This window comes from Stomoxys calcitrans, chromosome 4 (genome assembly GCF_963082655.1).
Source record: "Stomoxys calcitrans chromosome 4, idStoCalc2.1, whole genome shotgun sequence".
In the NCBI taxonomy this organism is placed as follows: Eukaryota; Metazoa; Arthropoda; class Insecta; order Diptera; family Muscidae; genus Stomoxys; species Stomoxys calcitrans.
The window spans coordinates 172389367-172414319 of record NC_081555.1 but is presented as its reverse complement, the minus strand read 5'-3'; the positions used below and the strand labels follow the sequence as shown (position 1 = coordinate 172414319).

The window sequence follows — 24953 nt, the reverse complement described above, 5'->3', positions numbered from 1 at the left end:
AATGAATTTTACGTGTTCCATTCATATCCTACTTTTGGCCTTTGTGCAAAATAACTAAGGATTGGTGATTGCAAACCTAGGAAACGAAGTGGCACCAAAATATATTTCAAAGAAAATTTTTTGAGTATTTTCTGGCTGAGGATGAAATTTGCATTGCTTTTCATTCCGCATATCACTCCCTCTCTCATTCTTTCGTGATTACTGCCACAATAAATTACTTAATTTTTTAATATTCCCCATTAAAATTAAACTCAGTTCCCTTTGTAACCAATGGCATGTCATGAAATAACAAGTAAAAGCGTGCTAAGTTCGGCCGGGCCGAATCTTATATACCCTCCACCATGGAGCGCATTTGTCAGTTCTTTTAAGGGCATCTCTTCTTAGGCAAAAAATGATATAAGAAAAGAAAGAAAGAAAAAACCTGCTATTAGAGCGATATCAAGATATGATCCGGTTTAGACCACAATTAAATTATATGTTGGAGACCTGTGTAAAATGTCAGCCAATTCGAATAAGAATTGCGCCCTTTGGGGGCTCAAAAAGTAAAATAGAGAGATCGATTTATATGGGAGCTGTATCGGGCTATAGACCGATTCAGACCATAATAAACACGTATGTTGATGGTCATGAGAGGATCCGTCGTACAAAATTTCAGGCAAATCATCAGAATTTCGCTCTCTAGAGGCCCAAGAAGTCAAGACCCAAGATAGGTTTATATGGCAGCTACATCAGGTTATGGACCGATTTGAACCATACTTGGCACAGTTGTTAGAAGTGATACTAAAACACTATGTACAAAATTCCAGTCTAGTCGGATGAGAATTGCGCCCTCTAGAGGCTCAAGAAGTCAAGACCCAATATCGGTTTATATGACAGCTATATCAGGTTATAGACCAATTTGAACCATACTTGGCACAGTTATTGGATATCATAACAAAACACGTAGTGCAAAATTTCATTCCAATCGGATAAGAATTGCGCACTCTAGAGGCTCAAGAAGTCAAGACCCAAGATCGGGTTATATTGCAGCTATATCAGGTTATGAACCGATGTAAACCATACTTGGCACAGTTATTGGATATCGTAGCAAAACACGTCGTGCAAAATTTCATTCAAATCGGATAAGAATTGCGCACTCTAGAGGCTCAAGAAGTTAAGACCCAAGATCGGTTTATATGGCAGCTATATCAAAACATGGACCGATATGGCCCATTTACAATACCAACCGACCAACACTAATAAGAAGTATTTGTGCAAAATTTCAAGCGGCTAGCTTTACTCCTTCGGAAGTTAGCGTGCTTTCGACAGACAGACGGACGGACGGACGGACGGACGGACGGACGGACGGACAGACGGACGGACATGGCTAGATCGACATAAAATTTCACGACGATCAAGAATATATATACTTTATAGGGTCTCAGACGAATATTTCGAGTAGTTACAAACAGAATGACGAAATTAGTATACCCCCCATCTTATGGTGGAGGGTATAAAAACGATTTTTCAAACTTGTGTGAGTTGTCGCCATTGCCAAATTTAAGTTTTTTTAATTGCTTCAACATTAAATTCAGCCTTACCATATGAAGGGTGATATGTGTAAATTCACATTCACACACACACACATGTGAACACTCCTAAGGGTGTATAGGTGTAGCAGCCGCTGTAAGCAAACCGTACATCAATTGTTTGCGAGAATGCAATTAAAATCAATAAAATGCAATTTGCATTTTAACATGTGTGCCAATGTTAACGAGTAAGTGGATGACGATATGTGTGGGAGAGATAAGCCATTGGCGTAGAATAATATGAAATGAAGACTCAGAGAAGCATGGCTCATAACAAAATACTCTAAGCTTTAGAGATTATTAAGTCCATTGCCACGAAAATCTATTTCTAGTAGAACAATACAACTACAGACATCTTTTGTCTCTTATGAAGCCCCTTCCGTATTAAATTTCGTTCCTCAGCCCATGATAAGCTCTTCACAGCACTCATACACATATCTCAAACATTAGCGCCACCTGCAATTTTGCCTTGCTAAAGTTGTACTGGTAAACAATCGTGGCAAATGATGGAATTTGTGTGTAAACTCTGTTACAAAACACTGTAACACCCGATAACCACCCAAAATGTGTGTGTAACCCTAATTCGAGCAATTGGTGGGTAGGGGAGGAGGTGGTGTTGAGAGATGATAAGCGGTTTTCTTCAACAGATTGTGGGCTCTGATCGTATTAAAATTCATTATAAATTGTAAGAGTTTAAATTGGCCCAAAACGCCCCTTTATGGTGGCATCTTATCTCTGTGTGCTTATATTAGTTAAGTCGTCTAAGGACATGTGATGGAAATAACGCACACACACACACACACACACATACACTTTCAGACTCTCTGACACATGCAACCATGGAGATATAAACATTTATCCCCATTGGGTACCACATCATTACATGCAGCGCCAATAAAGTGACATAAAATCAAATGTTCCAATGGCGACACAGACATGAAGTTTTCGTCATCGAAGGAGGTTGAATAAAACACATCATTGTGGACAGTGTTGCCATTAACTCAAAATATTCGCTTAATGAAAAAGTGGAGAAATAACAAGTGACAAGTGACATGTAAAAAGTTAAAAAACAAGTAAAAGCGTGCTAAGTTCGGCTGAATCTTATATACCCTCCACCATAGAACGAATTTGTCGAGATCTTTTCCCGGCATCTCTTCTTAGGCAAAAAAAAGGATATAAGAAAAGATTTGCTCTGCTATTAGAGCGATATCAAGATATGATCCGGTTTAGACCACAATTAAATTATATGTTAGAGATCTGTGTAAAATGTCAGCCAATTCGAATAAGAAATGCGCCCTTTGGGGGCTCAAAAGCAAAATAGATAGATAGATTTATATGGGAGCTGTATCGGGTTATAGACCAATTCAGAGCATAATAAACACGTATGCTGATGGTCATGAGAGGATCCGTCGTACAAAATTTTATTCCAATCGGATAATAATTGCGACCTCTAGAGGCTCAAGAAGTCAAGACCCCAGATCGGTTTATATGACAGCTATACCAGGTTACGGACCGATTTGAACCATACTTGGCACAGTTATTGGATATCATAACAAAACACGTCGTGCAAAATTTCATTCCAATCGGATAAGAATTGCGCACTCTAGAGGCTCAAGAAGTCAAGACCCATGATCGATTTATATGACAGCTATATCAAAACATGGACCGATTTGAACCATACTCGGCACAGTTATTGGATATCATAACAAAACACGTCGTGCAAAATTGCATTCCAATCGGATAAGAATTGCGCTCTCTAGAGGCTCAAGAAGTCAAGACCCATGATCGGTTTATATGGCAGCTATATCAAAACATGGACCGATTTGAACCATACTTGGCACAGTTATTGGATATCATAACAAAACACGTCGTGCAAAATTGCATTCCAATCGGATAAGAATTGCGTTCTCTAGAGGCTCAAGCTGTCAAGACCCAAGATCGGTTTATATGGCAGCTTTACCAGGTAATGGACCGATTTGAACCATACTTAGCACAGTTGTTAGAAGTGATACTGAAACCCTATGTGCAAAATTTCAGTCAAATCGGATGAGAATTGCGCCCTCTAGAGGCTCAAGAAGTCAAGACCCATGATCGGTTTATATGGCAGCCATATCAAAACATGGACCGATATAGCCCATTTACAATACCAACCGACCTACACTAATAAGAAGTATTTGTGCAAAATTTCAAGCGGCTAGCTTTATTCCTTCGGAAGTTAGTCTGCATTCGACAAACAGACGGACGGACATGGACGAAAAAATCATGATAGTGGTCGAATACGCAGAGTTATCCGTTATACTTAGCATTGCTGTAGGTCGTTGGGGATGGCAATTGGGCTATATCGGATCAGATTTAGATATAACTCCCATATAAACCGATCTCCCGATTTAACTTCCCCTGAAACCGCAATTTTTGTCCGATTTGGCTTGAATTTGTTTGTCGGTTTGTTCCGTATAACTCAAAAACGGCTGAACCGATTATCTTGAAATTTTTACAGATTGTGTAGGTTGGTCTGGAAGGAAACATAGGCTATATAATTTTTTGATATCGGGAGGGAGGCGGACCCTCTCCCTTATCCCAAAAGTACTACTCAAAAAGAAAAGAGGACCGATCAGGACAATATGGGATTCCAATGAAAGGTATTCAAGAGAAGAGTACGAATTTTATAATAAAAGTAGGGTCCAAGTACCTGGGGGGGCCGCCCCAGCCCCAAAACTCCTTTAAATAGGTTTATTTTCCGATCATGACAATATGGGACTCAAATGAAAGGTATTCGGGAGTAGATTACGAGTATAGGCAGGAAGTAGGAATAGGCTTTATAATTTATTGATAACGGAAGGGGGCGGACCCTCCACCGTTACACCAAAAACACCACCCAAAATCAAAAGTCGACCGATAAGGACAATATGGGTATCAAATGAAAAGTTTGGGGGAGTAGATAACGAAGCAGGCATACAAATTCATGTCGAAGTATAGGGGGTCACCCCCCCTCACCGCCACAAACTTTACACATCACGGATATATGGGACTCGGTTTGTTTGTTTTCTATAGACTGAAAGACGGTAGAACCGATTTTCCTGAAATTTTAGCATATTGTGTAGGATGGTCTAGAGGGAAACATAGGCTACATAATTTTTCGGTATCGGAAGGGGGACGGACCCTCCCCTTTATGCCAAAAACACAACCCAAAAGTGAACCGATCGGGACAATATAGGTATCAAATGAAAGGTATTGGAGAGTAGAATACGAATATGGTATTAAAATTTGAATCTAAGTACCCAGCGGGTCGCCCCAAACCCCAAAACTGCTCCAAACAGACACATTGGAAGTTCTTTTAAATATGGGGCTCAAATAAAAGGTATTCGAGAGCAGATTTCGAATCTGGCATACAAAATCAGATCGAAGTATAGGGGGTCATGCCACTCCTGAAGAACGCCATTGGCTGAACCGATTTTATTAAAATTTTCATAGATTGTGTACGTTTGTCTGGAAGGAAACACAGGCTATATAATTTGTAGATATCGGGTGGAGGCGGACCCTCCCCTTTACTGCAAAAACGCCACCCATATCAGAAAGTGATCCGATGGGCACAATCAGGGTATCAAATGGAAGGTATTGGAGACCAGAAAACGAATATGGTATTAATATTTGGGTTCAAGTACTTTACAGCGAGGCCTCCCTCCCCGCCAACCCCAAAACTCCTCTAAACTCCTCCTATTCGAAGTTCATGTCAATATGGGACTCAAGTGAAAAGTATTTGGCATAAAAAATTAGATCCAAATAATGGGAGGTCACCCACCACCAAATACCCCCAAATGGGCATAAAAGCCGACTATGGTTTAATGGGACTCATATGAAAGGTATTAGGGAAAGTCTAGGTGGAGCTTTTCCTCCTAAAGATACATCAAATGGGTTATTTGACCCACTATGACAATATGGGACTTAAATGAAAGGTATTCGAGTGTTTTGGGGTACGCCCTAAAGCACCCCCTAAACTGAACTTCATTACCGTTGGGAATAAAGCACGAATTTGATATTTATTCTCAGTAAAAAGTGCCGGTGGCAGCCCCAGCCCCAAAACACCCTCCAAACGGTTCATATTTACCGGCCATGGCAATATGGGGCTCAAATTAAAGGGATTTGGAAGGGCAGCACGTACTTGATATCCATATTTGAGTCGAAATGTCGAAATGATTCGTCGATTTGAGGTCTATGGCCTATAAAAGCCACATTTATTATCCGATTTTGCTGAAATTTGGGACAGTGAGTTGTGTAAGGCCCCTTGACATCCATCTTCAATTTGGCCCAGATCGGTCCAGATTTGAATATAGCTGCCATATAGACCGATCTCTCGATTTAAGGTCTTGCGCCCATAAAAGCCACATTTATTATCCGATGTTGCTGAAATTTAGGACAGTGAGTTACGTTAGACCCTTCGTCATCCTTCATCAATTTGGCCCAGATCGGTCCAGATTTGGATATAGCTATCATTAGACCGATCTCTCGATTTGAGGTTTTTGGGGCTCATAAAAGGCGCATTTATTGGCCGATGTCGCCGAAACGTGGAACAATGAGTTGTGTAAGGCCCTTCGACATCCTTCTTTAATTTGGCTCGAATCGGTCCAGATTTGGATATAGCTGCCATATAGAACGATCTCTCGATTTAAAGTCTAGGCCCCATAAGGGCACATTTATAATCCGATTTCGCTCAAATTTGACACAGTGACTTATGTTAAGCTTTTCGACATCCGTGTCGTATATGGTTCAGATCGGTCTATATTTAGATATATTGGGTTGCCCAAAAAGTAATTGCGGATTTTTTAAAAGAAAGTAAATGCATTTTTAATAAAACTTAGAATGAACTTTAATCAAATATACGTTTTTTACACTTTTTTTTATAAAGCAAGCTAAAAGTAATACCTGATAACTGACAGAAGAAAGAATACAATTACAGAGTCACAAGCCGTTGAAAAAATTTGTCAACGCCGACTATATGAAAAATCCGCAATTACTTTTTGGGCAACCCAATAGCTACCAAGGTGGTGAGTATCCAAAGTTCGGCCCAGCCGAACTTAACGCCGTTTTACTTGTTAAGTATGGTCTGAATCGATCCATAACCTCATATTGCTCCAATATAAACATATTTCCCGTTTTTATTTCCACTATAGGCCGGAATTCTTTTCCGATTGGGCTGAAATTTTCTATAAGGATTTCCATTTTGGTTTTCAATAGCCATACTAAGTATGGCCCCTATCGGTTCATAACTTGGTATAGCCCCAATAACATTGCAATTCTTATCCACTCTCCTTTGTTTGCTTATTAAAAGAGATTTCGGCCAAAGAACTTGACAAATGCGATCCATGGTGGAGGGTATATACGATTATGCACACTTAGTACGCCTTTACCTGTTAAATTCAACAATTTGTTTAAACTTCCCAAGACAATTGACATAACTTTGGGCGGAGATTTTCAAAAATGGCAACACTTTTGCATGCATACAAAGTGTGCGCTTATGAATACCATACTCAATGTTTGAGTGGGTACACAAAGAGGCATATCCGCACGCACACATGCACATGCAAAACTCACTTAGCTTTGTGAAAATTTCTTTTCGTTTAATAAATCCGTCATTGAGCATCAAGTGTGGCACGTAAGACGTAAATTATTTAATTGAATTTACGTGTAAAATTTGCCAAGGCAATCAATGACTGACTGTCTGACTGACTGAATGAATGAATGTATGAATCAGTGTATGAAGGGACCACGAAAGGAACGCCAAATGGATGCGAATGAATACATTTTCATCGCCATTGCCTGAGTAAGTGTGTTTACAATCGAATATGACTTCGATGTTGATGATGTTGATGGGTTTTGTCGAAAATGATGAATAATATTCACAAGGTTGCAATGCGGTTTCGAAATATGCCTGCCATTGCCAGGCTTTGTGTCTCTGTTCTCTGTCTGCGTGAATGCGTACTCATGGGTGAAAAACAAGGAAGTCATGCATACATATATTCATATATTCTGGAGGAATCACAAATGTGTGAATTGGTTACATATGAAAATATTGACGCAGTATAATAAAAAGGCACGAGGGTGGAAGGCGAAAAATCGAAATAAATCATTTTAGTACCCTTGATATGAGGATTTTTTTTTTATCTTTTTTTTGTTATAAAAAATGGAGATATACATGATGTGTAATGGTCTTAGTCTAGATCTACGAGGTTGATTATGGCTTGAAAGGATGTTGTTGTGCTTCAAATGGTCTATGCTACAGCTTGTCGGTATGGTTCATAAGCAAAAAGGAGTGAGTGATAAGTTGTTATAAAAATTCCTTGAAAACAAGTAGTAGATCATAAACTTTAGTATGGGGGGGCAAAACTAGTTGATATTGTTTGGATATTTTAGTAAATTTTTATATCCTATGCAACTATGAAGCTTCAAGGCATTTCTGGGATCATGGTATTGAGTAAGAAAATAATGAATTGAAATCCTTTCCTTTATAATATTTTTTTAATAATTTTCTAATTTTTTATCCTTGTTTTCCTTTATTGCATATACAAAAATTCTTTTTTTTTCTATTACCATAGCTTTTATTTGTTATTTGTATGGAAATGAACTTACTGGAAAAACTCGGAAGAACTTAAATGTCCTCACAGCCATATAAATTGTTTTTGTATTCAAGTGTTCTCATACTTAGTGTGTATTTCATTTTTGCCCACATGCACTCATACACAAATTCAAGTGAACATGGGGGTTCCTTTGCGTACCCAAACACAAGTATAGTGTGTGTAATAACCAAAGATTTTTGATTCTAGGAAAATGGTGCTAATTTTGCTACAAAAAATTTTGTCAAATACCACCACCACATGCGGCTAAAATTAAAAAAAAAAAAACAAGTAAAAAGGAATTAAGTTCGGCTTGGCCGAACTTTGGATACCCACCACCTCGGTTGTATATGTAAACCCCCTTTCGCCACAATCTGGTGAAAATTGGATACCTTATGCACCCAAATTCGGCACGGACATTGAGTGGTCTAATAAATATAAGTCACTGATGAATTTTGTATTTAAAATTTCAGTGAAATCGGATAAAAAATAAAGCTTTTATCAGCTTCAGTCTCTTTAACGGCCGATCACTCTGTATGGAAGCTATATCTAAATATTGTCCGATACAAACCATATTTGGGACTGACGTCGGGAGACCTAAAACTACCCACTGTTTCAAATTTCAGCGAAATCGGGTAATAAATAGAGCTTTTATGGTCTTCAGACCCCTTATCGGGAGATCGGTCTATATGGCAGCTATATCAGAATATTGTCCGATCTGAACTATATTTGGGTCGGATGTTAAGAGGCGTAAGACTACCTATTGTTTAAAATTTCAGCGAAATCGGAGATCGAAAGATATTTGGAGATCGGTCTATATGACAGTTATATCTAAATATGGACCGATTTAATCTATATTTAGGTCAGATGCCGGGAGGCTTAAAATAACTAACTGTTCCAAATTTCAGCTAAATAGGATAAAAAATAAACCTTTTATGGCCTTCACTATCGAAAGATCGGCCTATATGGCAGCTATATCTGAATCCGATCTGAACCACATTTGGGTCAGTTATCGGAAGGTCTTAAACTACTCACTGTTTCAAATTTCAGCAAAATTGGATGAAAATTAAAGTTTTTTTTTTGGGCATTGGACCCTTTATCGGAAAATTGGTCTATATAGCAGCTTGGGCCGAATTGGCCCGTTCAAGAACTTAACCAGCGTGCATCAAAACAACGTATCTGTGCCAAATTTCTGTTCCATTTCTCAATTTTTGAAGGCTGTAGATTGATTACAACAGACGGACGGACAGACACACGGACATCGTTAAATCGTCTTAGAATTTTACGATGATCCGAAATATATATACTTTGTGGGGTCTGAAATTGATATTTCGATGTGTTGCAAATGGAATGACTAAATGAATATATCCCCTATCCTATGGTGGTGGGTATAAAAATAGTTTTGTCAACATTATTGGGTTCCTTTACTATTGGAAGCTGTAGGTTTTATGTTTGAATAACGTAAGAATGAGTAAAGGTGTGGCAAAATCCAAACGGTGCCGACTATTTAGCACCCTATACGCTTTTTTTATACCCTCCACCATAGGATGGGGTTATACTAATTTCGTCATTCTGTTTGTAATACCTCGAAATATGCGTCTAAGACTTTGAACGTGGTGTTTTGGTATCACATCCAACAACGACTCTAAGTATGATTCCCATCGGTTCATAACCTGGTATAGCTGCCATATAAACCGATCAGGGGTCTTGACTCCTTGAGCCTCTAGAGGGCGCAATTTCTATCCGATATTCCAAGTATGATTCTTATCGGTCCATGTTTTGAAATAGCTATCATTTAAACCGATCTTGGGTCTTGACTTCTTGAGCCTCTAGAGGGAGCTATTCTCATCCGATTTGGCTAAAATTTTGCATGAGGTATTTTGTTATGATTTTCAACAACGGCGCCGATTATGGTTCAAATCGCTTCATAACCTGGTATAGCTGCCATATAAACCAATCTGGGGTCTTGACTTCTTGAGCCTCTACAGGGCGCACTTTCTATCCGATTTGGTTGAAATTTTGCACCACTAGTTTCGATATGACTTCTAACAACTGTGATAAGTATGGCTGAAATCGGTCCATAACACGATATAGCTGCCATATAAACCGATCTGTGGTCTTGACTTCTTGAGCCTCTAGAGGGCGATTTGGATGAAATTTAGCATGAGGTGTATTGTTATGATTTTCAACAACTGTGATAAGTATGGCTCAAATCGGTCCATAACATGATATAGCTGCCATATAAACCAATCTGTGGTCCTGACTTCTTGAGCCTCAAGAGGGCGTAATTATTATCCGATTTGGCTGAAATTTTGTACAACAACTTCTCCCATGACCACTAAAATACATGTTAAATATGGTCTGAATCGTTCTTTAGCCTGATACGGCTCTCCTATAAACCGATCTCCCTATTTTACTTCTGGAGCCCCTAAAAGGCCCAATTCTAATTCGATTTGGCAATGTTCAATTTTGGACCCACTAAAGGCGCATTTACTGACCGAAATTTGGCTCAGTGTTAGGCTCTTTGACAAAAGTTGCAATGAATCGAAAAAGACATTTCGATGTGTTTCAAACGGAATGGCATTATAAAAATGTCACTCTCCTTCGATTGTTGGTATAAAAAGTGGAAAAACATTTATTTTTTACCGTTTTTGACTTAATTTTAGCTACTACCGACTAACATCGGTCTCCCTTTTAAAATCTTTTAGTTTCAAAATTCGAAGTTTTCATAGACCACTTTTAACTTAAGGCAGTAATTCATAGACACCTATAGCAAATCTTTGGCCTCCAATAATTCCTCGATAATAAGGCCCAATTAGACTTGACATTGCAGTTGTCATGGAGCATTAAGGCTTTCACTTTGGCCTATTTCAAGAACACAAAGGACATTATTTTTCATTACCCTTTCATGGGTCGTGTGGAACGAAGAAAGGCCACAAATAAAAAGGAAATTCTATTCAACTAAGGCTTCTTTCAGGAGAAATATATATGGTCAAACCTTTAAGCCATGACATTGTGGCATTTTTATTCATTGCCATTATTATCATCGTCGTCGTAGTCGTCGTCATCGCTGCCTTTGTCTTTCTATTTTTGCTTAGAGCTCTATTAAAAATCTAGTCTATTCTATTATTATTGCATGTGCCTTCATAAATATGGCATCACTGTCCGACGGACAGCTACTCGCAATGAATGGGATGCATGGTTGCTTGGCTGAGTGCCTTGATTTAATGTAAATTTCCTTTGAATGCTTGTCGTGGTATTAGTGATGCTGCTGGTCATCATCACTTATAAATGACTTCTTGGCATTTCTCTGTGTGCTGTTGGTTGGCATGGATTCTAGAGCAATTGAAAAAAATATGGCAAAACTTGGCTTACAACTTGCCTCATCAGCAAACAAAACTTGGCTTACAACTTGCCTCATCAGCAAATATCTGAGGCGAGTGAACATGGAAAATAGTATTAACCAGCTCAAAAATAGAGAATTTAACCAGCGCAAAAAGTTGAAAAAAAGTGCATAAATATAAAAGCAGCAGAGTTGCCAAATTAAAAAAAAAAATATGGTCTTGTCAGAAAATCTTCTCGAAATGTAAATCGCAAGAAATTCCCATATAATTTAGTTGATTTTATTTTTTATTTACCTTCAAATTGTGTAGGTTGGTCTGAAAGGAAACATAGGCTATATAATTTTTTAATATCGGGAGGGGGGAGGACCCTCCCCCTTACCACAAAAGTACTACCCAAAAATGAAAGTGGACCGATTGGGACAATATGGGATTCAAATGAAAGGTATTCAAGAGTAGAATACGAATTTCATAATAAAAATTGGGTCAAAGTACCTAGGGGGCCGCCCCAGCCCCAAAACCCCTTAAAATAGGTTTATTTGACGATCATGATCATATGGGACTCAAATGAAAAGTATTCAGGAGTAGATGACGAATATGGTCAGGAAGTAGGAATAGGTTTTATAATTTATTGATAACGGAAGGGGGCGGACCCTCCACCGTTACCCCAAAAATACCACCCAAAATCAAAAGTGGGCCGATAAGGACAATATGGGTATCAAATGAAAAGCATGAGGGAGTAGATAACGAATTTGGCATACAAATTCATGTCGAAGTATAGGGCGTCACCCCACCCCCACAAAAACGACCAAAATGGCCACATTAGCCAACCACGGATATATGGGACTCGTTTTGTTTGTTCCGTATAGACTGAAAAACGGTAGAACCGATTTTCTCGAAATTTTCGCATATTGTGTAGGTTGGTCTGGAAAGAAACATAAACTATATAAATGTTCGGTATTGGAAAGGGGACGGACCCTCCCCCTTATGCCAAAAACACAATCAGAATTCAAAAGTGGACCGATCGCGACAATATAGGTATCAAATGAAAGGTAATGGAGAGTACCCAACCCCAAAACTCCCCCAAAATGACATATTGGACGTTCATTTCTATATGGGGCTCAAATGAAAGGTATTCAGGAGTAGATTTCGAATCTAGCAAGCGAACAGAGTTGGCATGCAATGTAGGCTTTCACTTAAGCCTTAAAAGTTTTTTTGATATTTAAGTTTTGTGTTACATTGCCTGGCAACTCTGTTCGCTTTCAACACACACAGACATTGCACCTCGGCAATTACGCAGACATAGTTCGAATGTTAAACTACGCCTCTGGCATTTATTCTTTTCTTCATTGTCTTTTGGGTCAAGTTGAATTGTTTATTGAGATGGTCAACTTAAAGTGAAAAGGAAAACCAAAAAAAAAAAAGAAAACGAATATCACAAAAATAATGAGTGAAAGCAAAATGAAAAAATAAAAAAAAAACACGAGCATACCCCCAAACCAACAAAAAACATGTTCTGAGAGTACATTTTTTGTGGTTGGGCGGTGGTATGGTAGGTTGGCTTTATAAATGCAGCAGCGGCAGAGTTCGCATTTGATTCTTTGACACAAATACCGCACAAAGTTCAGAGCATGAGATCAAGTGTTTTTTTTTTGTTTTCTTGCATTGCATTCACAATCTTTGGTGATAATTTAAGGGTTGCCACTTGAAATTGCATTGAATGCCCAAGTGCACGATAGCAAGGTGTGACGAATTGGAATGAAAATTCCTACAAACATTTCGTTAAGGAACAGAGGTCAAACCTGTAACATATCCATTAGTTTTGTCCGGTTTAAGTTTGAGCCGAATGTTAAGGGATCTACTTTTTGTGGCCGAGTCCAAATGGAGTGCAGCAGGGCGACTCCTCTGGGGGGTAAGGTTTTTACATGCCTTAAGATTTTCAGGGGATAATCACCGCTGAAAATTTACACTTGATGTTCTAGACAGAATGTAGGCCACCGTGGCGCAGAGGTTAGCATGTCCGCCTATCACGCTGAAAGCCTGGGTTCGAATCCTGGCGAAAACATCAGAAAATAAGTAAAAGCGTGCCAAGTTCGACAAGGCCGAATATTATATACCCTTCACCATGGATCGCATTTGTCGGGTTCTTTTACAGGTATCTCTTTTTAGGCAAACATATGGTAAATGGAAAGAATTGCTATGATATTGGAGCTTTAATATCAAGTCATCGTCCGATTCGAACGATAACTGAACTGAATGTTGGGGAACATAGTAGAACTCGCTGTGTTAAATTTCAGCCAATTCGAATAAAAATTGCGCCCTTTAGGGGCTCACTCTTAAGACTGATTCAGACCATTATTGACACGTATGTTGAAGTTGCTGTACAAAATTTCAGCCAAATCGGATAATAATTGCGACCTCTAGAGGCTCAAGAAGTCAAGATCCCAGATCGGTTTATATGGCAGCTATTTCACGTTATATACGGATTTGCGCCATATTTAGTTGTTGGAAGTGGTACAAAAACACCACGAGATTTAATTCCTATAGAGGCTCAAGAAGTCAAGACCCAACATCGGTCATATGGCAGCTATATCAAAACATGGACCGATTTGGCCCATCAAAACCGACCTACACTAATAAAAAGTATTCGTGCAAAATTTCAAGCGTCTGGCTCTACGCGTTCGATCGCTATCGTGATTTCGACAGACGGACGGATCGACGGTCGGATGGACGGACGGACTGACGGATGGATGGAGGAACGGACGGATGGACGGACGGATGGACGGACGGATGGACGGACGGATGGACAGACGGATGGACGGACGGATGGACTGGCGGATGGACGGACGGATGGACAGACAGATGAACGGACGAATGGACAGACGAACGGACGGATTGACGGATGGATGGACGGACGGACGGACGGATGGACGGATAGACGGATGGACGGACGGATGGACGGGCGGATGGACGGACGGATGGACGGACGGATGGACGGACGGACGGATGGACGGACGGATGGACGGACGGATGGACGGACGGATGGACGGACGGATGGACGGACGGATGGACGGACGGACGGATGGACGGACGGACGGACGGATGGACGGACGGATGGACAGACGGATGGACGGACGGATGGACTGGCGGATGGACGGACGGATGGACAGACAGATGAACGGACGAATGGACAGACGAACGGACGGATTGACGGATGGATGGACGGACGGACGGACGGATGGACGGATAGACGGATGGACGGACGGATGGACGGACGGATGGACGGGCGGATGGACGGACGGATGGACGGACGGATGGACGGACGGACGGATGGACGGACGGATGGACGGACGGATGGACGGACGGATGGACGGACGGATGGACGGACGGATGGACAGACAGACGAACGGACGAATGGACAGACGAACGGACGGATTGACGGATGGACGGACGGACGGACGGACGGATGGTCGGACGGATGGATGGACGGACGGATGGACGGATGGACGGATGGACGGACGGATGGACGGACGGACGGACGGACGGATGAACGGACGGACGGACGGATGGACGGACGGACGGATGAACGGACGGACGTATGGACGGATATGGCTATTTTGAATCAGAATTCCGTGACGATCAAGAAGACATATACTTTATGTGGTCCTGGATAAATATTTCGAGGTGTTACAATCGTAATGAGTAGATTATTATACCTCCATTCTTTGGTGGTGGGTATAAAAAAACTTTTCATTCAGTGATATTCATTCTCATGCTCAAACAGCCCGTATCTCTTCACTATGGGAGTTAAATGAAAAAAATATGAAGTAAATGATCAATCCATAATATAGTCAGTCATTACGAATATTATTTATTTATTTATTTTCACCCAGTTACATATTCCCAATTTCTCTATTGGCATCCCTAATTCAGTGCCATGCATTCGCACCAATTCTTTTTATGTTATGGTCATGGCAAATTTCATATATATTTACCGTATCACAAAAGACAAAAACAAAAGTTAAAGATAAAAGAGAATTGAGCGACAACACAAACATACATAGATACACTAAAAAGTCTAATACTATACTCAGTGTGCACAAGTCTGTGCAAAAAAAAAAAAAACAAAAAAAAAAAAAAAACTTGAGTCTTTGTCTGTCTGTCCATTGGTCTTTGCTTGTCTGCATACTTAGTTTAGTTGGTTGGTTTTTAGTTTAAGCACTTACACTAGACTATACTTATTTGGTATTCGGTACTTACTTGATATGAATGAAAGCACAAGAATCATATCTAATGCCACTTGAAACCACTTCATCTCATTTCCCCTTTTGTGATTTTTGTATGGTGCCTCCTTGTAAATGCAAAACAAAAGATCAAGTTGAACTCACTTCTCACTGTGGTGGCTAGGCTGAGCTGAGCTGTGCTGAGCTGTGTGTTCAGATGCGTGTGTTGTATGTTGTTGTCTTTGTTGTTGTGGTGGCCCCCCTCTCACTTGTTTTATATTTAGATGTCTTCAGCTAGATGTGTTTGTGTTTTATTTGCCCTTCAGCAGCTGCTCGTTTCACTGTCTCGTTGGTCTTTACCTTCGTTGTTATTTTGGTGGTGGTGGTGGTGGTGCTGCTGCTGTGCTCGTTTGCTGCCTTCGTTGTGGCGGTAACTTTGTTTGCCTCTCTTTTGTTCTCTTTAGCCTAGAGCGCAGAAATAAATCGTTGGTGGTGTTTGACGAATGGTGACTACACAATGATGATGACGTTGATGTGGGGGGGCTCACTGATATTGCTGCAGTTAGAGGTGTTGAGTGTTAAATGGAGACAGCACTGTAGAGTGAGAGCGAGAGAGAGTGAGAGGGTATTTATAGTTCTTCTTAGTTATCTGCCTAGTGTTGAAGATGGGCTTTGTGGTAGCTATAAAGTAGAGGCCGCCGTTTCAAAGTGGTAATGGTAGTGGGTTGGTTTCTTTTTTTTCAGCTTATTGAAAGAGATTTAGTTTAATGGGTTGTGGGGAATTAAGATTTATAGCAGTAAACTGCCTGCAATTGTCCAGCAAAATAAAAAGTTGAGGAAAACAACGGCAGTCATATGCTTTGGTATTGGTTAAGAGAAGGCGTATTTAATGATTTGACTGGTGCTGTGGCTTTCGGTTAGCTGTAATTATGAAAAAACCTTCTCAGCAATCAACAAAATCAAAGGTTTGGCTGCTTTTGCTTGAGGTTTGCCTTTTTCTGCTTTTCCTTCTCTAGCTCTTTTTCTTAAGCCCCAATGATGAACGACTTGCGATTGAACGTTAGAGAGAAAACTATTCTTATAATGTGGGAAGTGTGGTGTGAGGAATATGTGTGTGCGTGTTTTTTTTTGTTTTGTTTTTTGGGGAGTTGTGGGAGGCGGGTTTTGGAGACGAACGCCTTAACGTCCTAAGTACGCGTTTTGCTATCTGAAGCTAGTGTACAGCGGCCTTGTGACGCACCGGCGAATGCCACTACATTTAAGCCCGGCCGCCGCCTTAAGGTTGGTGCTATGGATGCTGCTGCTTTTGCTGTTGCTGCTGCTCTGCAGTGCAGTGTTGTAAGCAGTAGGCGTCGCAAATGATTGTGGGGCTGCTACAGCTGACGCCGCCGCCGCTTCAGCTTTGGCTGCCGCGTCGGCTAGCTGGAAGGGTCTCAATGCACCAGCCACAGAATATGTCGTTATTGTATGATGTCCTTGTTGTGCACTAACATTCGCGGATTCATTCATTTGTAGTTCCTTTTTGTGAGAACTGCTAAAGCTGCTGCTTGTGTCGATTTAGTTTTTGGTTGGTACAAAAAAGGCAAAGAGACCACAATAATTGCTATGGTCCTTCAAAAATTTTATTTCCTTGGATGCTTCAGAATTATGTGTGCCATTTTGTTAGTCTTTGTCTTACCTCAAAGTAAGACTTGGGCAAGGGGGGCAACTTGATCATTAGTGTGCAGCTGGCAGAAAGGGGTTCAAAGCAGTATTGTTATTGGTGGTGGTGGTGGGTTTGGTAATTCCCCTTAATCCGCAATTGATTGATGGCTGTTGATGGCGTTTGCACCCTGCACCCGCATACAGTTTTTCATGCCTTACTGGCTTTAAGCGATGCAATTGCATTATTCATAGTTGTTGTTCTGCTTGTTATTATTTTGTTTATTATTTGTTGTTGGCAGCTTTTTTGTTGTATCTTTTAGTTGCTTATTAAGGAAGAATTGTATATCGTTTTACAGTTGGTAGTTTGCAGTTTTTGGCTGTGTTTTTGCGTTATCGTCTTTCTTTATTTTTTTTAAGTGGGGGTTTTGTTGTTATTTTGCTTTCAGTTTTTGCTGAACTTGTTTGTTTTTAAATTGAAAATATGCAATTATTTCCGTATTTTCGTTACAATGGCAGTTATTGGTTGTAAATAAATATTTATTTGTTGTTGTTATCTTAGTTTGTCTTGCTTATTTTCTCATTGCATGATGTGCTGTGCTGTTCTCTTCCGTTTTTGTTGGGTATTTTTTTTTTGTCTACTCTACTTAACTTAAAACCTGCAAAGATATAAAGAAAAGGAAAATCTTATTGAGTATTAAAAAAAATTAATTGAAAAAGGATTTCAAGTTCTTATGGTGAAAAGAAAATTGCACATTATGCCCTTTATCCAGGGACCAGCATGCGTATACGCTATATCTTCGTACTGTTATGACAGTCATACGCCACCAAGTCCCCTGTAATCGGTTTATGACGAATGATGGAGCGAAGATATGAAGAAAAGTCAATATTGATATTTTATTGAAATTGAAAGGTGATAATGGGGAAATGCATCTTTTATGTCAATGTCAATATGCTTGGTATGGACAGTTTTAGACAGCGCCATACAACAACAAAAAAAAAAGAAACTGAAACTGAACTGAAAACTGAGTTTTTTGTCTTGATTAGTGGATTATGTAAATACAGCTTTGTCGACAAATAAAGAGACAGGTGGCAAATTTCACACATTTCAATTAATGCTGTTCGATTCAAGTCCCAGAAATGGACTTCTACGGACCATAAGAACTCCGGAAACTATGGAAAGAGTGCGGCAGTCAGTAGTAGAATCTCCCCGGTGCAATGGGAATTTTTGACACCAATATTCGACGAATTATCCATCAAGATCTGAAATTTAACCCCCATGTGAATTTGTTGCGACAACATTTCCCCGACCACACCATCACTCTCAGAGGCGATTTCCAATAGCCGGCACGCTCTGCAGATTTGAATACGTCCAATGGGGGTCGCCATTTACCCCAATCCAGATCGGTCTATATGGCAGCTATATCCAAATCTGGACCAAATTGAAGAGGAATCTCGAAGGTCGAAACACAACTCAATGTCCTAAATTTCGACGACATCGGACAATAAATGCGCCTTTTATGGGCCCAAAACTTTAAACCAAGAGGTCGGTCTATATGGCAGCTATATTGAAATCTGCACCGATCTCGGCCAAATTGAAGAAGAATGTCGATGGTCTTAACGCAACTTACTATACCAAATTTCGGCGACATCTGACAATGCGCATCTTATGGGCTCAAAATTTTAAATCGAGAGATCGGTCTATATGGTAGCTATATCCAAATCTGAACCAATTAGGGCCAAATTGAAAAGGATGTCGTAGGCGATAACACAACTCACTGTACCAAATTTTGGGAAATTGGACAATAAGTGCGCCTTTTATGGCAAAAACCTTAAATCGAGAGGTCAGTCTATATAACAGCTATATCCAAATGTGGACCGATCTGGGCCAAAATGCAGACAGTTGTCGAAGAGCCTAACACAACTCACTCTCCAAAATTGTGGCGAAATGGGACAATAAATGCGTTTTTTATGAGCCCAAAACCTTATATAGAGAGATCGGTCTATATGGCACCTATATCCAAATCTGAGCCGATCTGAGCCAAATTAAAGGACAATGTTGAAGAGCCTAACAAAACTTTCTGCCCCAAATTTCGGCGAAATCGGACAACAGATGCGTATTTTATGAGCCTAAGACATTAAATCGAGAGATCGGTCTACATGACAGCTGTATTCAAATCTGGACCGATTTGTGCCATATTACAGAAAGATGTCGAGGGGTTTTCTTTAAGTCATTGTTTTAAATTTTGTCGACATCGGACAATAAATGCGCCTTTTATGGGCCCAAAACTTTAAATCAAGAGGTCGGTCTATATGGCAGCTATATCCAAATCTGATCCGATTCGGGCCAAATTGAAGAAAGATGTCGAAAGGTCTAAGGCAACTCAAAATTGCAAATTTTGCCCATGAACATTCCACTAAGGAACAGGGGCAAACTTCTCACATATCATTGAGTGCAGTCCGATTCAAGTTTAAGCTCAATGATAAGGGGCCTCCTTTTTTATAGCCGAGTCCGAACGGCGTGCCGCAGTGCGACACCTCTTCGGAGAGAAGTTCTACATGGCATATCACCTCACAAATGTTGCCAGCATTAGGAGGGGAAGCCACCACTGAAAATGTTTCTGGCCAGGATTCGAACCCAGGCGTTCGGCGTCATAAGCTGTGGCTTTTTTGGCCCTAAGGGCCTTAATCGGCAAATTGGTCTATACGGCAGCTATATCCAAATCTGTACCGATCTGGGCCAAATTGATGAAGGATGTCGAAGGGCCTAACACAACTCACAATCCCAAATTTCATCAAAATCTGATAATAAAAGTGGGTTTTATGGGCCTAAAATCCTAAATCGGCTGATAGGTCTATATGGCAGCTATATCCAAATCTGGACCGATCAAGGACCGAAGGGCCTAATACAACTCACTGTTTCAAATTTCAGCAAAATCGGATAATAAATGTGGCTTTTACGGGCCAAAGACCCTAAATCGGAAGATCGGTCTATATGGCAGCTATATGCAAATCTGGACTGATCTGAGCCAAATTGACGAAGGATGTCGAAGGGCTTAACACAACTCACTGTCCCAAATTTCAGCAAAATCGGACAATAAATGTGGCTGTTATGTACCTAAGACCCTAAATCGGAGGATCGGTCTATATGGGGGCTATATCAAGATATAGTCCGATATAGCCCATCTTCGAATTTAACCTGCTTATGGACAAAAAAAAGTAATCTGGGCAAAGTTTCAGCTCAATATCTCTATTTTTAAAGACTGTAGCGTGATTTCAACAGACAGACGGACAGACATGTCTAGATCGTCTTAGATTTTTACGCTAATCAAGAATATATATAATATATTGGGTCGGAAATGGATATTTCGATGTGTTGCAAACGGAATGACAAAATGAATATACCCCCATCCTTCGATGGTGGGTATAAAAATGCGAAAATCTAACATACGATACGTGACTCACAAAATTTTAAGAAAATGGTTATTTTTCGAACAGACCTCGTATATGCCAGGAAAAAAAGAGCAAATGTTAACAAAACCTAACCATATAAAAAAATAAATTATTCAAAAAACTAAAAAAAACAGGAAAAAGTAATTCTATTTCACTTTAATTTTAATTGCTTTGCAAAAACAAGTCAAAACATTTGAGGTCACATAACATTGTTTGACTCGCATAGTAATTTTTTCCCCGTAATTTTATTTGTTTTCTCTTACCATATAATAAAGAAGAGTTAACTAACACTCTCGTTACTGCATAGTTTGTGTTCCTTTTTTTTAATTTGTTGGCCACCGCTATGTTATATATGATGTGACGAACTCTTTGGGCCTGTCATCATAGCTTGTTAACGTTTTTTCCAGTTTAAGTGACACAAAACAAGAGTTCTGAGTGAGAACTTTTAAAGAGTCATACCAGAGGGTTAATTTCATTTAAAGCAACAATAAACAGAAAAGAGGGGCTCGTTAAAAGTGAATTTTTTAATTTCCTTTGTCTTATTTTCAGCAACATTTCGGAAAGCCTACACGAGAGAAATGATAGTTGTCTTGGCGAATTTGCCTTAAAACATCCCATTAAGACACAATGGGGAGACTACTTTTGCTTCTTTGAATGTTCTCCCATTTAAAGTTCAAAATAAGACATTATCTTGATCAGCGTAAAAATCTAAGACCATCTAGACACGTTCGTCCGTCTGTCTGTTGAAATCACGCTACAGACTATATCTTGATATAGCCCCCATATATACCGATTCTCCGATTTAGGGTCTTAGGCCCATAAAAGCCACATTTATTATCCGATTTTGCTCAAATTTGGGACAGTGAGTGATGTTAGGCTCTTCGACATCCTTCGTCAATTTGAAAGCCACATTTATTATCCACTTTAGTTGACATTTGGGACAGTAAGTTATTTTAGGCCCTTCGACATATTTCTTCAATTTTGCCCTGATCGTTTCAGATTTGGATAAAGCTGCCATATAGACCGATTTCTCGATTTTGGGCCCATAAAAGGCGCATTTATTGCCCGATGTCGCTGAAATTTGAGACAGTGAGTTTAGTTACGCTCTTCGACGACCTTCTTCTATTTAGCCCAGATTGGTCCAGATTTGAACATAGCTGCCATGTAGACCGATCTGTCGATTTAAGGTTTCGGGCCGGTAAAAGGCAACTACTGTTCTTGTAAGTATGTGGTTTGTATACATTCTCTAGGCGGTGGGTATCCAAAGTTCGGCCCGGCCGAACGTAACGCCTTTTTACTTGTTTTCTTTAACAACCCCCTCTATATACCAATCCGCGAAATTGGGTTGTTAAGCCTTAGGAAGTCTCAATTTGTGTACCCTTTAGTTGAAATTTGATATATTCAGTGCAGTCATGAACCTCATTGTTTAATGTGACCCAGAATTAATTCCCCGGTAGCCTTTCTTGAGGCTCTAGAAGAGTTCATTATACCTCGATTTGATTTCTTAACACTAATCCAGATATAAACTGAGTTAAAGCGTGCACTCTTTATATCCTACACCAACACTGTGGTACAGGGTATTATTATACCCTGCACCACCACTGTGGTATAGGGTATTATTATACCCTACACCAGCACTGTGATACAGGGTATTTATATACCCTACACCACCACTGTGCTACAGGGTATTATAACTTAGTGAATTAGTTTGTAACACCTAAAAGGAAGAGAGATAGACCCATTGATAAGTAAACCGATCGGCTCAGAATCACCGTCTGTCTGTCCGTCTGTCCATGTTAATTTGTGTACAAGCTACAGGTCGCAGTTTTCATCCGATCGTCTTAAAATTTGGTATGGGCATGCTTTCCGGCCTAGAGACGAAGCCTATTAAAATTGGAAAAAATCGGTTCTGATTTGAATATAGCTCCCATACATATGTTCGTCCGATTTGCATTAATAATGCAATAAAATGCTCATTTATTGGCAGGAAGAATTTTCTTGTGACTTTCGGTATTAGAGGTGAATTTCATAAAAATCGGTTCAGATATGGATATAGCTCCCATATATATGTTCGTCCGATTTGCAGTAATAATACAATAAAATGGTCATTTGTTAACCGATTCCCTAGAAATTTGGCAGGAAGAATTTTCTTGTGACTTTCGGTATTAGAGGTGAATTTCATTAAAATCGGTTCAGATTTAGATACAGCTCCCATATATATGTTCGTCCGATTTGCAGTAATAATGCAATAAAATGGTCATTTGTTAACCGATTTTCTTGAAATTTGTTAGGAAGAATTTTCTCTTGACTCTCGATATTTAAGGTGAATTTCATAGAAATCGGTTCAGATTTAAATATAGCTCCCATATATATGTTCGTCCGATTTGCAGGAACACTGCAATAAAATGGTTATTTATTAACCGATTATCTTGAAATTTGGCAGTGAAGATTTTCCTATAACTCCCAACATTACAGTTAAATTTCATAAAAATCGGTTCAGATTTGGATATAGCTCCCATATATATGTTCGTCCGATTTGCAGTAATAATGCAATAAAATGGTCATTTGTTAACCTTTGTTTGTTCGCTTGAAATTTGGTAGGAAGGCTTTTCTTTTGACTCTCGACAATACTGGTGAGTTTCGAAGAAATCGGCCCAGAGTTAGATATAGCTGTCGTATAAGTATATCGCCCGATTTTCACTTTTAGAGCCATTGCAATCGCATTTTTAGACCAATCTTGCCAAAATTTTGCACAAAGCTTTTCTCGACGAGTACCACATTATCCGGGAAGTTTGCTCGCAATCGGTTAAGAATTAGATATAGCCCCCACATATATGCGCGTCAAATTTTGAGTAATTTGCCATAATGTTGTCATTTGTGAACCGTGGTTATTATAGTTTGAACATATTTGCTCGAAATGTGATACGGATTGTTTAACATCCCATCTGAAAACATCCGGCGAGGTCCATCAAAATGGTTTCAGAACTAGACATAGCTCCCACTTTGTACCTTTAGGGTAGGTGTAGGGTATTATAAAGTCGACACCGCCCGACTTTTGCCTTTCCTTATTGGTTTTTAGCTGAATCTATGGCGGGTTATGCCTAAGAATTGGCCTTACCTAACACAAATTGCTTTTACACGTTTGTATTTTCTTATACCATATTTCTCTTCTATTTATTTCGTTTCAATAATTTTTAAAGGGTACTTTAAATTACTTTGCAATTTTCTATGGAGGGTGCTACATTTGTTGCAGCACTTAAGATATTGCCACTAAAGCTTTTTAAGTAATCCTTTCTGCTTCGACTGCATCCGTTGCCATTGGGGGGTAACAAGAAGTAAGCGTTTTGAATTCCTTTGCACCTCCTTTAGGGAAATAAATCCACTTCGACAGTTATTCAAAATGGCCAAGTGCTCGTTGTACTAAGGGACTGCATGATAAATGCAAACCTTCCCTCTGAGCACATCCAACAGTGGGGAGAGCCTTTGAGCCCTGTTGCTGATGAAGGATTTTCAATGGTCATTTATGTCAGGGTAAGAGCCATATGTGAGTACCACTAATATGACAAGAAAGAGGGGAACTGAACGGAAAGGCTGCATAAGATGAGCATACATATCTCAGATCCAATAAACTATTATCGAAACTCGAAATATTTGGATATGTTGCAGAGTGCCAGCTAGAAAAAAAAACAGCAGTCATGAAGAACGTTCTAGGGGAACTGCTGCAATCTGTACACCGGCACTTTGGCAAGGCGCAAATACCAGTGGTCTTGTTTAGTGGATGCTGTTGACAAGCAATAATTCGGCGATTGCATTTGTGTTTGCCACTTTGGCTTGAGATTGAGTGACAGACAGACAAATGGACAAACATACATTATAACAATGCGATGGCCATATGGCGTTTGGCTTGACACTATGCACAAAGACACATGACAACTGGCTTTTTGCAGGTTGGTTGGTTGGCGTTCCAGCCAGGACTCTTAAGAGTGAAAAACTGTATGGTTGTCATGCCATGGATTTGGAGAATGCCATTGAAAGCTGTTATCAATTTGCCAGATATTTTATTTTGTTTTTTTTTTTTTTTTTTTTGGTAGCCAAAAGTATGGCTGCAATTTGATTTCA

At 39.8% G+C, this 24953-nt stretch overlaps 1 protein-coding gene across 1 annotated transcript in view; it reads right to left on the bottom strand.

The window, feature by feature from the left end:
* LOC106089729 (acetylcholine receptor subunit alpha-like) overlaps nucleotides 1–24953 on the bottom strand; it is a 601341-nt gene that overhangs the window by 216905 nt on the left and 359483 nt on the right. The window contains exon 3 of the mRNA XM_059367939.1: nucleotides 15778–18040. Coding sequence (XP_059223922.1) covers nucleotides 15778–15832 — 55 coding nt within the window. The 5' untranslated portion in view covers nucleotides 15833–18040. The remainder of the gene's footprint in view (nucleotides 1–15777; nucleotides 18041–24953) is intronic.